Source organism: Lutra lutra, chromosome 9 (genome assembly GCF_902655055.1).
Source record: "Lutra lutra chromosome 9, mLutLut1.2, whole genome shotgun sequence".
Lineage (NCBI taxonomy): Eukaryota > Metazoa > Chordata > Mammalia > Carnivora > Mustelidae > Lutra > Lutra lutra.
This window is the reverse complement of record NC_062286.1, coordinates 11,503,591-11,519,173: the sequence shown is the minus strand read 5'-3', so window position 1 is coordinate 11,519,173 and position 15,583 is coordinate 11,503,591. Positions and strand designations below refer to the sequence as shown.

Here is a 15,583-nt window from a genome sequence, read left to right as displayed (position 1 = left end):
GTTTTTGTGGCCACGGCCTGCCTGAATTTACAGTTTTTGTAACATCTGAAATAATTTAGAGTCTTAATTTAAAGGGGATCCAAGACTCATGGGTGCCTTGCAAAAGTGAAGGCTAGTCTTCTCAGGGGAAGTCACCATCCAAGCCAGGCCTCTAAACTCCCAGAATGGATTCCAACCCACAGTTATGAACACATGCACACACAGTGCACAAAGAAACAAGTCACCATGAGCAAGAGTCAGCAGGAAATTTAAGAAAGGCCCTTGAAGACTTTAGGTATTGGAAATATCAGGTAAAGAATACAAATTATATTTGATGTATTTCTAAAAGTAGGAATGGAAACATAAGAAGCAACAAACTAACAAAATGACTAGCATACTTGATTTAAAAAAAAAAAAAAAGGACTTCCAGAAGTAAAATATCTTTACTAATTGATATTAAAAACCTGATGGGAAAATTACACATAGATTAGCCTGAAAAGTGAGCCAGAGGGAACTGGAAGAGAGAACTGAAGAACTTATCCTGAACATAGAGCAGAAACACAAAGAAATGCAGGGTGTGGGAGGGAGGCTCTGGCTAAAGGGGCTATGACGTCCCTCTTGGCTCTAAGGACAATGGTGCACAGGCAACCTTTGAAGATGTAATGACTGAGAATTTCCAGTAAGTGGTTCAAACAATTGAAAGGAGCAGGGAAGAAATCCCAAACTTCTGAAACCACTCTTAATAAACCAAGGTGAGACAGGGAGTATGTTGGATGTGCTTGCCGTATGTGAGGACACACACGTGTGTGTGTGTGTGTGTGCTCCCATGTGTGTGTGAGTGATGTTAGCTTCATGATTATTGTACCACCTTACTCCAGTGGCAGGATTTTCTCTTTACATTGGTCTATATTTGTGCATTTATTCTTTACCTGCTTCAAATTGATAGTTTAAAAATTTCCTTTATTCCATTCCATCCTCTGGTTTGAAAGACATATGTCTTCTTTCTTTCTTTTGAAGGAAATATATAACAACAGTAGGTTTTCCTATTGAAATCTGGAGTTATTTAATATCAAGTCCTGCTCCCAAATGTATAATAACAGTATGTTTTCTTATCAAAATCTGGCATTATTTAGTATCAAATCCTGCTCCCAAAGGACTTTATCACACTTGTTATTGGACTCCCTTTCTCCATATCCCTCGTTCGCCCTCTGTAAAGTGGCGGATTTAACCACTTCTCAATCTTTTATGGTAAGAGTGTTCATAGGTAGCACAGCTGAAAGGTTTTTACACTGAACACTCGTGCACCCAGCCCTCAGATTCTACCGTTAGTATTTTCTACTCTTGTTTTATCACATCTTTCCATGTATTCATCCTCAATCCATCCATTAATTCATCTTATTTTTGATGCTTTCAAGTATATTACAGATCATCTACCTTTGTTTTTAAACCAAATGAAACAGAATGGCCAGTTACTTGTAAGTCAATATTGACTAATTTACCAAGATAAATGAATTTATCTAAATTAAATACATTCACTTTTTCTTTCCTTTTTTTTTTTTTTTTAACCAATTTATTTGCTTGCTCTCACACTTGCTGCCTGTGCTACATGTGGGTCTGGTAAGGCCTATTGCCCAGGTGGTTGTTCCATATGATTTGTGAGTGAGGAAATGGCGGGGGGGGGGGGGGGGGGGGAGTAATGGCCTATATGAATTGTGCAGCAAATTAGAGGAAAGGAGCTTTAAGTAAGGGGCTAGAGGTTTTTTCTTAGGTAATACCATACATGAGCTTTATGATGTCTATTTGGCTGCCAAGAGATTTATAGAATTGACTGGGGTTCTCCAGGCTTTCTGGAGGAAATAGAATGTTCAAAGTTGCTCTGAATATTATTTTATCATTACGACTAACATTCTCTTCATAAAGAGCTAGTTTACCATTCAATCTAGTACAAATGTATGACACTTGTAACAGGTAGCATTTAAATGCCCAAATTCAGGGCTCCTGGTGGCTCAGTTATTTAAGTGTCTGCCTTTGACTCAGGTCATGATCTCGGGAGTCCTGGAATGGAGTCCCTCTTGGGATTGGGCTCCCTGCTCTGTGGGAAGTCTACCTCTTCCTCTGCCCTACCATCACCTCCCATGTGTGTGCACGCTTTCTTTCCCTCTCAAATAAATTAATAAAATCTTTTTTAAAAATGTCCAAATTCAATTTTATTATGCAATTTCAAACTAAAAATGGAAGCAACTTCATATGATGCATTAATCTCTTTAAGTCTTTAATATGCAGAAGCATAATGGGTTAAATGCTGAATCATTAATGGCTTTTGGATTAATAGGCTTTTTAGCTGATACAAGCTAAAACACAGAGCTCCTACAAAATGAACCTATCAGTTAATGATGGCTCTACATGGAAGAATTAATAGGGAAAAAACAATTCCTTTATGTAAGGTAGTGTTAAGTAAATTTTGTTTGGTTCTAAGGTAGAAATGTCTATTTCTATTTCAGCAAAGTGAAGGAGAATTACATTTTAGTTCCTTTGAGGTGTAATGATATGATGTGAAGGATAGGAAGAAATGAAACATTTTTTTTTATCTTTTTCCTTCCCCTCATCCAAGGCTTATAAAAACATCAAATCACTTCTCTTTAAAATATCTATTTTGGAATTGTCTCAATTTTTATTTCAGTCTTATTTCGTTAAGCCGCTCACAGAGTTACTATTTGTGTTGGTAATGTGGAAAACAAATTTTTCTTTTGAGAAATAACTTAAATTATAATTATAATTATAATTATTATAATTATTAAAATTATAATTATTCATGACTTAAATTGTATTTTATTATTTTTTAAAAGATTTTATTGATTTATTTGACAGAGGGAGAGAGCAGGAGAGCACAAGCAAGTGGGGAGTGGCAGGCGGAGAGTGAGGTAGAAGCAGACTCGCCGCAGAGCAGGGAGCCAGATTCGGACTGAATCCCAAGACCCTTGGGATCTTGACATGAGCTGAAAGCAGATGTTTAACCGATGTGCCCAGACTTAAACTACCTTTAAACCAGGCCTGGACTCTCAGCTAAATTAAGAATTTGTTGGATGGAGGCGCCTGGGTGGCTCAGTGGGTTAAGCCGCTGCCTTCGGCTCAGGTCATGATCTCCGAGTCCTGGGATGGAGCCCCGCATCGGGCTCTCTGCTCGGCGGGGAGCCTGCTTCCTCCTCTGCCTGCCTCTCTGCCTGCTTGTGATCTCTCTGTCAAATAAATAAATAAAAAATCTTAAAAAAAAATTAGCTTTAAAAAAAAAAAAAGAATTTGTTGGATGACCACGGTAATATGTGGCAACCAAACTCTCATATATAATATCCTTAATATCTACCCCCCCCACCCCCCGACAGAACACGTTGACAATTCTCCCACTCCACGTGTTGGTACTTGTCATCCAGAACAGTTCATTTCCACTTTCAACCATCTAAGAGCTCCATCTGTCTTCTCAGTGACATGCTATGATGTGAAGAAAAGATCAGAGGATCAAGACTTGAGGAAATGTGTTTGAATTTTGGCTCTGTTGTGATCTGGCATTGCCCCAAGCTTCAGTCTTCTGTGGGGACGTAAGAGTTTTGTAAGCCATGGTTACTATCAATGTATTAATATAATAATACCATTTATGTTTTATTAATACTAATTCGAATGTGTCAGAAGCAACATTGCAGAGATCCATACCCTAAATAAGGATTCTAAATGAGGGAAATTTGCAAAGTCTATTGTAGGAATGTTGACAGAGGAGTGGTTTGAATGCATTGACATTCAACTCAAATTAGCCTCAGGTGAACTCCCTGGGTCCCGAAGGAAGGACGCAGATGTCACTTATCTCACACCTGTTAATACCAAATGAGGTCTTTATCTCTTCTCTGGTTTTTTGTTTGGTTGGTTGGTTTTGTTTTCATTCTCATTGGCTTCATTCTCTTTCCCTGCAGAGAAGGTTCTGTACACAGTAAGAGGGCTGCTAAAACTCCCAATTTGTCTTTTTTAAACCCTGTGATCTGAAAAGGAACAATGCTTTTCCTCCACTTCCACTGTAAAGTCAATCAGTCCAGGCCAGGGAAGAATTCTCTGCCCAGTGCTAGAGGTCAGGGGAATGGGGCTTTCTGAGTGGAGAGGTTTGGATCAAGGAGGCAGAGCTTGAAGGGAGATTGAGGGAAACAGTTTCTCTGAAAACTAATGGCCTGGGCAGGCAAGGATGGTCGCTGTTACTCCGTCCGTCACCCTTAGAGAATCAGGAAGAGTCTTGCTGTCTTTATGAAATACCCATGCCTTCTTCACAGTGTCGCCACTCTCTTGTTCTAGTTTAGTGTGCCCATCATATCAGCTTGCCCAAGAGAGTCCTGTTTCATGCCTGTTTTCCTAGGTGAATTATTAAAATCATTCCTTTTCATTCTCAAAGTGTCTCAGTTTGGACAGTTAATCATATAGTTACTGAAAATAAGATCCATTAGTGACTTGAGTCCCCGCGCCCCCATCTGTCTTAAATCATCCTGACCCTTAAACTCAGCTGAATTTTGATTTGAAATTGATCTCTTCTCTGTAGATCTCCTCTGCGGAAGGTCTGATACTGTAGATTTGGACCTCTTCTCAGGACCTCTTTATTCTTCCCACCTTCTTCCCTTTTAGTGGGCACCTCACCTTCTTCTTTTTCCAAGAACTATTCCAGAGTTTAAGTAGTGGCGAAGAGGGCTTCCTAACCTGCTTATCCATCTGCTCAGAGCATGTCTGGGGGTAGAATTTTCCTCCCAGAAATTGCTCCAATTTAAACGTGCAGTCATGTGGTGTGGTTTCAACCCATGCTTGCTGTTTCTTTAGACCGGGAGCTCCCACGGATCAGTCAGGCGTGGCCTTAAGTCTCCTGTTCTGCTGTATAGACTATGGCAAGTGGGGCTGCGTGAGGACAGATAAAGCAATTTACAGTGTGATGATGCTAAAAGAAAACCATTTTCTTGGTGGTATGTTTGCACCTGTTCCCTTCACATACTGAGCTGTGTCAGCTTGGCCAATTACCTCCTGGCTGTTTGGGCGCTGATCCGCTGAAGGCGGTGAAGGGCATGGAGGAAGCAGAGAGCAATCTCAGTCTCTGTCCCAGACTCTTGGATGAGCCGGGGAGGAGAGGAGAGCCGAGGAGACTTGGTGTGCAGGACGGGGTGAAGGCAGGACCAAGGAGGACTTGCAGCTCCAGGGGCCACCCTCCCCGTGTATTTCCACTGAATGGCATTCCTGCCTCTTAATGCTCTACCGCATGCCACATCTGTGTGCACATGTCTGGGGTCCGCGGTTGAGAATCTGATAAAAAAACACCACTGCTCTGAAGAGAAGTACTTTGGGGGAAACAAAGTTTGAAAAAGGTTCTGGGGGAAGTTTTTCATTTATTCAACAAATACATATATATCTTGTCCTGTGCTCTGTGCCAAATTCTGGTGTATATTCTGGGGATATAGTAGCGAGGTATATGGCATTTGTGAGATAGAAGGAAAATACAGTTATGGGTCTTTTCCCCTGGTTCCTGGCACAGAGCTCCTAACATCCTTATATTCCTTAAGGGATAATACTAGGTGTATCTTTTGTTCCAATATTTTTCTTTGACCACATGCCTGACCCAGGGCTTCTAAAACCTTCGTAAACTCCTAAGTGATAACAGCACTAGGAGTGTCTTGTTTTAGCAAAGCGACTCTGAGTGGGCTTCTAGATGACTCTTTGATGGCAACAGGTCACCAGACAGGCCAAGCCATGATTAGAAGCTTGGACTTTTCAGCACCTTTCTCTGGAGGGAGGAGAGGAGTTGGAAATGGAATTAATCATTGATCATGCTTAAGTGAGGAAGCCTGTATAAAATTTTCAACAGTCGGGGTGGGGGGAGGGGTTGGAGAGCTTCCCGGCTGGTGAATACAACCACAGGAGGGGGTGACACTCCCCAGCTGCACAGGACCATAAGTTCTTGCACTTGGAACCCTCCCAGACCTTGCCCTACGTACCTCTTCATCTGGCTGTTCATCTGTATCCTTTATCATATTCCTTAATAACCTGGTAGACCTGTGTTTTCCTGAGTTCTGTGAGCTGCTCTAGCAAATTAATCGAACCCTAGAAGAGGGGTCTTTGGAATCTGACCTGTAGCTGGTAGTCAGAGGCACAGATAATAAGGTGCTCCCGTGGCCCGTGTTGTTAGCACGCACTGCTTACACAGAAGCACCTGGGCTTTCCACTGGCATCTGAAGTGTATGGGAGTGTGCATGTGTGTGGGGGCAGTGTTGTGCGACTGAGCCCGAACCTGTGGTATCTGATCCCATCTCTGGAAGAGAGTGTCGAACTCTTGGGACAATCCACTGGTGTCTGAGAATTACTTGATGGTGTGGGGGAAAACCTCCACACATTTGGTAACCAGAACTGTCAGAAGTGTTTGGTGTATCACTACATTTGTATATTTAGGGCAAATACCCAGTAGTGTGATTGCTGGGTCATAGTGTAGCTCTATTTTCAACTTTTTGAGGAAACTCTATGCTGTTTTCCAGAGTGGCTGCACGAGCTTGCATTTGGAAGGGGCATGTACACCTGAATGTTTATAGCAGCAATGTCCACAATAGCCAAACCATGGAAAGAACCTAGATGTCCATCAACAGACGAATGGATAAAGAAGATGTGGTATGTATTAGTATACACACACACACACACACACACACACACACATATACCATGGAATAATATGCAGCCATCAAAACCCCCTGAAATCTTGCCATTTACAAGGATGTGGATAGAACTAGAGGGTGATATGCTAAGCAAAGTAAGTCAGCCAGAGAAAGACAATTATCATATGATCTCTCTGATATGAGGAATTTGAGAGGCAGGGCAGGGGGTTGTTGGGTAAGGGAGGGAAAAATATGAAACAAGATGGGACTGGGGAGGGAGACAAACCATAAGAGACTCTTAATTTCAGGAAAAAACTGAGGGTTGCTGGAGTGGAGGAAGGTGGGAGGGATGGGGTGGCTGGGTGATGGACACTGGGGAGGGTATGGGCTATGATGAGTGCTGTGAATTGTGTAAGACTGAGCCCCGAAGCAAATAATACACTATATGTTAATAATAATAATAATAATAATAAAGTGTTTGGTGTAGGTAGGAGGTTCATAGGAAAAAAACATGTAGTAGGGAAGAACTGGATTTTCCCTACACAGGGAAAAAGCTGATTTTTTTTTTTCTATTTTAGTAGTGGTATGTATATGGTAGTGCACTCTGTCCTGGTGGAGCCTACATTTTAGTGAATGGGGACAGACAATACAAAAATAGAATGAAACATACATTATATAGTGTTTTTGGTGATAAATGTTATAGGAAAAAAAAAAACTGAAGGTAAGAGGGGATCTGGAGATCTGGAGTTCAGGGAAGGTGGTTACAAATTTAGAAATAAGCAGTCAGGGTAGGCTTCCAGAGAGAAGGTGTCATTTGAACAAAAACTTGGAAATGAGAGAGAGAGAGAGAGAGAGACAAATACCTGGTAGAAAACCTTCCAAACAGAGGGAACAACCCTTGCAAAGTCCCTGAAGGGAAGTGTGTTTGCTGTGTTCCCAAACAGCAAGGTCAGTGTGGCCGAAGGTGGTGGGTCGAGCGGTGAGAAGCAGGAATGAGGTGGGAGAGTAAGGGGAGTGGGCAGGTGATATAGGGCAGGCTTTGAGGTCATTTAACTTTGCAAGAAATGGGATCCCTAGGCTTCCCAGCTGAGGTTTTTAATTGCATTACTGCCGAATGCATCTTAAGGGATATTATGCAATATAATTCCTGCAAGAAATCTTCAGTATTTGTGTTTCTTTTGAATGTGACACAGTGCTAATTTCTTGTACACTGTATATTCATTAGGGTTACATAGAGGCACTCGTTAAATGAATAAATGAACAAATGAACAAATGAGGCTGGCAGTTTAGTTCCAAGTAGGTCCTCAATGTTTTATTTCAAGTTTATTGCTTCCATACCCTTTTCCCACTTGGGTTATAGTCAGCTGCCTGCTCTTTCAACTATGCATTTTTCTGCCTGTCTTTGTTCACCCAATTTCCCCTTACTTGAGATGCTCTCCCGAACCTTCTCAGCTTGATTCAAATTCTACTTACAAAGACAAGCTCCACTCCTCCAGAAAGCTGGCCCAGACTCTGACCTTTGTTGGTTTTTCTGAGCTCCTATAGCATCGTTCCTCTGACACCTTTCATTGGCTTAATCTGTTGAGTTGCATCATTTTTCTACTTATTTAAAAACCACTGTTAGCACTCTTTGTATTTGGCCACAGAGAGACAAATGAAAGCTAGCATCTTAGATACTTGTACCATTTCTGTTTTGGAGAAGCTGTCTGGATAGGAGTGGTTCAGACATGTTCATCTCACGCAGATTGATAAACAAGGGGTGCCCCGAGACCCGGACCTAAGTCGTATCCCTGACAAGCAATAGTCACTATTTCCTGCTCTTAAAAGGGTTAATCCAGTAGTTTCTTTCCACGCCCAGTTAACCACACCTCCTTCCCGTGAATCAAAAGCGACAGCGGCCTGGGAAGTTTGTCCTTTGCGAGATGCCGTAGTGCCCCCGCTTCGGTTGCTCGGCTCCCGGGCGAACATGGCGGCCTCCGAGACGGCGCCGGCTGTGAATCCAGCCGCTGCGGAGGGAGAGGAGGAGACGATTCTCTATGACTTGTTGGTCAACACCGAGTGGCCCTCGGAGACAGAAGTGCAGGTGAACCAGGCTCCTCCAGAGCTGCGGCCAGCCTGGCGCGGGCGCTGTCCGGGGAGAGCCACGTAGCAGAGCCACGTAGGGTAGTGGAGCCGGGTGGGAGGGGGAGCAGGGCTCCGCCGTTTGTGCTGTCGCCGTGGCAACGGCGCCGCGAGCTAACGGGGGTCTGGGTGCCCTAAAGCGGAAGGTACCCGAGAGCCCCACCCGGCTTCAGAATTTGGTCGTCGGGGCAAAACCGCGGGCTCTGGGGCACGAACCTTCCCATTCGGGATCTCAGTTTCGCTTCTCCTCAGTTTGGAGGGGAGGCACAAGGTTGGACTCCAGGGTCCTCCTGTTGCCTGGATTCTCGGGGGTCCTTTCCTGTAGGCGGCGAGGCAAGAGCTGACCGGGGCTGAGCTCTCTGCAGCGGGAGAACTTTCCATGACCCTACAGCCCACTCAGCATCTGGAGGGCCGCCGCGGAGTGCGGCATCAGACCTTTACCCCTCCTTGGTGCTGAATTGCACCCATTCCTGTGCATTTCAGTAAACAAGCATTTAAAGTGCCAGTGTGTCCGTCCGTGTCTCAGATGCTTTACGTGTGTGTCCGTCCACTTCCCAGATACTGTGTCGGGCGGTGGGCATGGAAAGGTGAATAACTTTTGTAGCGTCTGCAGTCTAGATGGGAGACCATCCAGTGAGCCCTTTTTGCTACTTAGTGTAATTGCGCTGTGATAGTGCTTTGAACAAAGCTACAGAGAAGAGTGAGGAGCTGCTGACCTGGCGTTGGGTTCCGCCCTGAAGAAAGGGTTCAAGGGGTTCGTAACCTTAACTGGACCTTGGGGTTTTCAGTTGTTGCACAGAGAGGGGACTCCCAGCATAAGGTGACCAGTAGGAACCAGGAATCCACATTTATTCAACATATGTACTGAGCGCCTGTCATTGTTTTAGACTCCGAGGATGCAACAAGATTCAGAAGGACTTTTATTAAAGGTCAAGGAGTCCTGACCTATGGACTCTTTATTACAACACTTTTCCTGTTTCTTTACTGGAGAAACTGCTCATTCTCCGTTCTATAAAATTTGTAGTTTTTCTTTAACCTTTCCATTGCAGTTCTCTGCTTGTCTTGAATAGTGTATTTTTTTTTTTTTAGGCTGTACATACTGTTTTTCAAGTATTTACTTAGTTTCTGTTGGTCTTGAACAATGTGAATATTGTAGGGTATGTAGTTAGGATGTTGTATGTAGTATGTTGCTGCTGCTATTGGTGGAAAAAGATTGCATATTCACTCCTTAGCACCCATTGGTTCTTTACTGGAACGTTGCAGAATGCTTCACATGATAAATCGATTAAAAAAAGCACAGCATCAACTTACATTGAAATGTCATAGCACTTCTTTTTGGCTTTGTTCTGGTTCGATTGATTTCACCTATCCCTCTTCAAGCTCTTGGAGGACAATTACATCTGTTTCATCTTCATAACCCTCCCTAGGACCAAACTGTGTATTACTGATCAGTGGATAATCAATTCATGTTAGTGGAGTGAAATATCTTTTCTGTGCTTTTTGGTTGTATCTGTCTGCACTTCCTGTATGTCCATGTTCCTCTCTTAACAGCACATTAGTACATCGTATTCATTATTTGTAGTGCCTGCTATTGTTTAGTTTAGTGTTTAGTCTGTACTTGGGAACTATTTAGTATACCACTTGTGTATCAGTGTGCGTGTTGGTAGCCTTTTCTCTGTGGATATACAACAAATACTCAAATTTGCCTGCAGGTACGAGTTTATTAATCCACATGAGCACTTCTCCTGCAAGCAAAGATTACTTTAGGCCTCTCTAACCCACCTAAGTAGACTGCTGAACTGACAACCAACATAGTCTTTGCCCTTGACAACTTCTGTCTCTGGACTGGTGTTTTGATATTTGGTGTTTGAGTTTCCACCTTCAATCCTTGTCCTCCCCTCAAAATTTGGTGGGATAAATGCCTATAACTCTACCATGCTTACTTTTGCTGTCGCAGTTTTCAGTCCTGCTTTTACTTCTTTTGTTTCTAAATAGTGGTTTTTAAATATTGGTAACTTGTACCCTGCAATGAATATTAGCAAAGGAAACGTAACCTTACGTATTGTGTAAGTATTCCTAGAAAATTCTCAAATGTAAATTCTTTTTTCCCATTGCAGTCTAGAGGCAACCGAAAACATGGTGCATCCTTTATCATCACAAAAGCGATTAGAGGTAAGTACAGCTTATTTTTCTCTATATAATGATAGATATTTTTTTCATTTCATTTATAACTTTACTGTTTTTGAAACTTTAGGAAATTTATTTACTAACTTTTAAAAAGATTTTTATTTATTTGTCAGAACACAAGCTGGGGGTAGCAGCAGGTAGAGGCAGAAGTAGGCTTCCTGCTGAGCAAGGAGCCTGATGCGGGACTATATCCCAGGACCTTGGGATCATGACCTCAGCCAAAGGCAAACACTTAACTGAGCCACACAGGTGTCCCAAAAACTTTAGGAATTTTAAAGCGTTCTTTTAGACTTATAACGCCAGATAAAAGTGAATAGTATATATGTTAACCTGAGTTTAATTTTATATATATACATATATATGTATATATTTTGACTATATATGATATGTGGATGTATTCGTGCATATATGTGTATGTATACGCACACATTTTTAATCCAGCTTAGAGCTGAAGTATGGCTTAAGGTTAACTATTATGGATGTGTTCTAGAAGAGCTGCAGAAAATCAAACCCAGTGTCTCAGAGTCTGGACACAGAAAGTGACAAGCTGTTTTAAGTGGTTTATATGATGTTCCAGCAACATCTGGTTAGAGTTATTCAGATTAAAATTTTGATTAACCAGAGCATTCGTGTAACTCCTGACAGACTTTGCATATGAGCTCAGGGTATCTGAGAAAGACTTGAGCACTGGTTGCATTAAGTTGGTGCCAGGAGAACTTTATTTATATTTATTGATCTAATCCTTTATTAGATCAACAAGGTAGGTGCTATTAGGACTTCATGTTTTTAGATGAGGAAACTTGCCCAAGGTCACTCATTTGGAATTTGACTGCATTGTCTTTCTGGCTCCAAAGCTCATCCTTGTAATAACTGATGAATTTGAACTGCCTACACAGAGCAGATTCAGTTTCAAAGGAGCTAAGTACTTGAAATTAACTCTAATTTTATCTTCTTTTATAAGGACTAGCATATTCAGTTCTCATTGTGATGAATGTTTTAAAATTTTGGTAATTAAGAAAATGTACATAAGTAATAAAATTCATATAGAGAAATTCAGAGGCTATGGATAACCACAAATTCAGATAAATAATTTCTCATTTTGCCACCTGGAGGGAGTCTCTTACCCTTCATTCTTTTTTTTATTGATCTACACCTACATATTCACATTCCCATATACATTTTAAATGAGATCATATAAAACATTATTTGTCAATAGTGTAGTCAATCTTAAAAGCAAACTGTCAGTTATCAGCAAAATGCCTGTTTATTCAGGAATAACAGAATTGCAATTCAGGACAAGCAAGTTATAGTAAAACTATAGCTTAGTCCAACAAACAGAGGAGAAGAACATTATTTTCTGGAAGAGGAGGAAGTTGGGAGGGGTTGTTTTGAATGAAGGTCGAGTGGAAAAAAGCTTTCAGGGTCATGATGGTTTCTTATCCCCTGAGTTGCAGGGGGAGTCTGTTTCTTGCAGGCAGTGTGATAGTGCATTGGTACAGGTACATCTCTTCCTTCTTGGGGCCTGTAACTGATGATACTTTCCTCTTGATTCTCCTGTTGAGGCCTGACACTCCTTCCTATAATCGATGTTGAGAGGTCCTGCTCCCCCTTCTAGCCTCCTGACTCAAGTGAGATGTCCCCTTATTTTCAGTGTGTTAGAGATTTTGTTTCCCCTGGACTTCTGCATTTTAAGTGTTATTATTTTTTTTTAAATCTTTGGTATAAAGTACAAAATAATATCTTAATTTGTATACAAATATTTTGGTTTAAGAGGTGATTACTATGACTTCTACTCCTTGGTTTTATTAAAGCCTCTTTGGTGACATTTAACATCTCAAACCACATTTCCCACATTTCCTTTTTGTACTCTTAGGAAATAACTTGAAAGTTTTGAGTAACACATACTTGGGACTTAATATACAGAAATGTCTGATGTTATAAAAGTTACACTGTATATTAGATTATATTCTTTTATTTTAAGAATTTTGTTCTCCATATTTTGTAATGACTCACTCTGCAGTATATTTTAGACTTATCGCTGAAGCTAATTTGAAAGCGATTCCTAGACAATAGCTGATTCATATTTGGTTTTGTTATTTTTATTACAGATCATTTATTATTTTTACGCCAATACATCTGGTACAGGTAAGTGTCTCTTCCGAATGTCAAATACAATATTATCCTACTTATGACTTAAGTTTTCAGAATTGAAACTTCAGGTTGTGATACAGATGCTGACATTCCGGTGAATGAAGTAGACCTTTTCAAATAGTTGCTACACTGACAAGATATCTCAGTCAACTTCGGGTAATTTTTGTTCTTTAGTTATTAGAATATCTCTGGAGGACTTCTGGTTTCTCTGGTGAGTGTTGTCAGCCTTATCTTGAATGCCCACATGATGGGTCTGGAGCTTGGGGATCTTTTTATTTTATTTTATTATTATTTTTAAAGATTTTATTTATTTATTTGACAGAGAAAGATCCCAAGTAGGCAGAGAGGCAGGCAGAGAGAGAGAGAGAGAGAGAGAGAGAGAGAGAAGCAGGCTCCCCGCTGAGCAAAGAGCCGGATGCTGGGCTCGATCCCAGGACCCTGAGATCATGACCTGAGCCAAAGGCAGAGGCTTAACCCACTGAGCCACCCAGGTGCCCTGTTGGGGATCTTTTTAAACACAAGTTTGTTCTTATTGTAATAACAGTTCTTGTGGTCAATATTCAGTCTCCCGAGCATCAGGGAAGGTCCTTTGTGTTTCAGTTCTTGGATCCTTTTTCATTCTTTTGAGTGTTAAGTCTTTTTAGGTGTGAGTGTTCAACCTTCAAAGGAGGAAAGAAGTGATCGTTTTGACAAATGATATAGTTGTGCTTTTAGACAGGTGTATAGGAATTGTTTCATAGATGTTTTTAACACAGATTGTTTAAGATTATCTAATCTTGGGGTGCCTGGGTGGCTCAGTGGGTTATAGCCTCTGCCTTCAGCTCAGGTCAGGGTCCTGGGATCAAGCTCCACATCAGGCTCTCTGCTCAGCAGGGAGCCTGCTTCCTCCTCTCTCTCTACCTGTCTCTCTGCCTACTTGTGATCTCTGTCAAATAAATAAAATCTTAAAAAAAAATATCTAATCTTAAAAGCTTCAGAGATAATAAAGTTTTATAAAAGCAACCTTTGGCTCTTCTCTAGATTAGCTCTGATTTTTTTTTTTTTTTTCATCTGCTGTGTGTGTGGTGTGTGTGTGTGTGTGTGTAAATTAAATTTCTTATTGAATTTTATCTTCTTTTGGAGGTGTGTGTCCAGTATGATAGGGTAAAGAGTTAAGAGGTGCTGGAGGGGCAGGGATGGGGAGGAATATTTGAGAGGTGGGCTGTTTTTCCTGAGCTCACTTGGGTGGTCTAGCTTGCTAGTCCTGAACATCTTGTAAGGGGAAGTATGGGCAGAAAATAATGTCAGTATACCCCAATGCACCATGAAGTGATTATTTAATCTTCTACATGATATATGACTTTCATAACTAACCTAAAGTTAACTGAGAAAAGTTCAGCTTTTGCTCTTGAGTTTATAGTAAAGAAACCTAACGGTTTTGGGGGCAATATTTGCTTCAGGTGGTTTTTTCTTTTAAAGTTTTTTTTCTTTTAATTGTGAATTATTATAAACAGACGGAGAACTATAGATGCTATGAGTCTAAACAAGTTTATTATAGTGTTATCTGCATGGGAATTAGGCAGTTGTTGCTGTTTTGTTCAGATAGCCTTTCCCTCTTTTTATGCAAACTGTTACAACTCTTTGTCCCCCTCTGCTACTTCCCTCTAGAGGAAATTGTCATCCTCAAGTTGATGGTATCATTCACATGCATGTTTCATATCTTTGTTATAACAGTCCTGTACTACCGTGGTATAAAATATTTGTGTTTCAGAAATGAATGTAAATATGCTGAAAGTCTATTACTGATACTTTTATCCTACTTTTTTGTTTTCTTTCTTTTTTTTTTTTTTTTTTTTTTAAGATTTTATTTATTTGACAGAGAGAGATCACAAGCAGGCAGAGAGGCAGGCAGAGAGAAAGGAGGAAGCAGGCTCCCTGCTGAGCAGAGAGCCTGATGCGGGGCTCCATCCCAGGACCCTGAGATCATGACCTGAGCCGAAGGCAGCGGCTTAACCCACTGAGCCACCCAGGCGCCCCATATCCTACTTTTTTGTTTTCTAATTGCCATAGTGTTTTTCCCTTTTTTCCCACCAGCTTGTTTTCTTTATTCTTCTTTTCCATCTATTTTCTTGATTTGCTCCTGTGTTACTCTTGATTTGTTGTATCTGCCCACGCATTGACGGTGAATCCTTTCCTCCCGTCTTTTGTGAGTGATGTTATTGTGAGCTTATGCATGGTGATTCTCACACCCCTTGAGTGAGTTGAAATTGCCGTCTGATCTTGCAGGTAGTAAAGGCTGGGGTTTTTCTTTTTTATGGGGATTTCATTCCCATCCTCTCACAGATCAAATTCCAGACAGAGATGGTATTCTTGAATGACAATGACCCCCCCCATGTTGAAGTTTGTCTAGTTTTATTTTCTCTGAGAGTGCAGTCCTGTGAAGGGGTCAAGGGTGGTGCTGGCCATGCCAGCAACTCCCTTCCAGCTCTTGTTCTTTCTAGGCCCCCGCAGCT

General features: G+C 41.3%; 1 protein-coding gene across 2 annotated transcripts in view; it reads left to right on the top strand.

Annotated features, from left to right (window-relative positions):
• The first annotated feature begins 8,540 nt into the window (after positions 1 to 8,540).
• The window catches only part of NBAS (NBAS subunit of NRZ tethering complex), a 329,816-nt gene continuing 322,773 nt past the window's right edge, over positions 8,541 to 15,583 (top strand). For both annotated transcript variants that reach the window (XM_047744603.1, XM_047744602.1), the window contains exons 1-3: positions 8,541 to 8,715; positions 10,871 to 10,925; positions 13,049 to 13,085. In XM_047744603.1, coding sequence (XP_047600559.1) covers positions 8,599 to 8,715; positions 10,871 to 10,925; positions 13,049 to 13,085 — 209 coding nt within the window. In that variant the 5' untranslated portion in view covers positions 8,541 to 8,598. The remainder of the gene's footprint in view (positions 8,716 to 10,870; positions 10,926 to 13,048; positions 13,086 to 15,583) is intronic.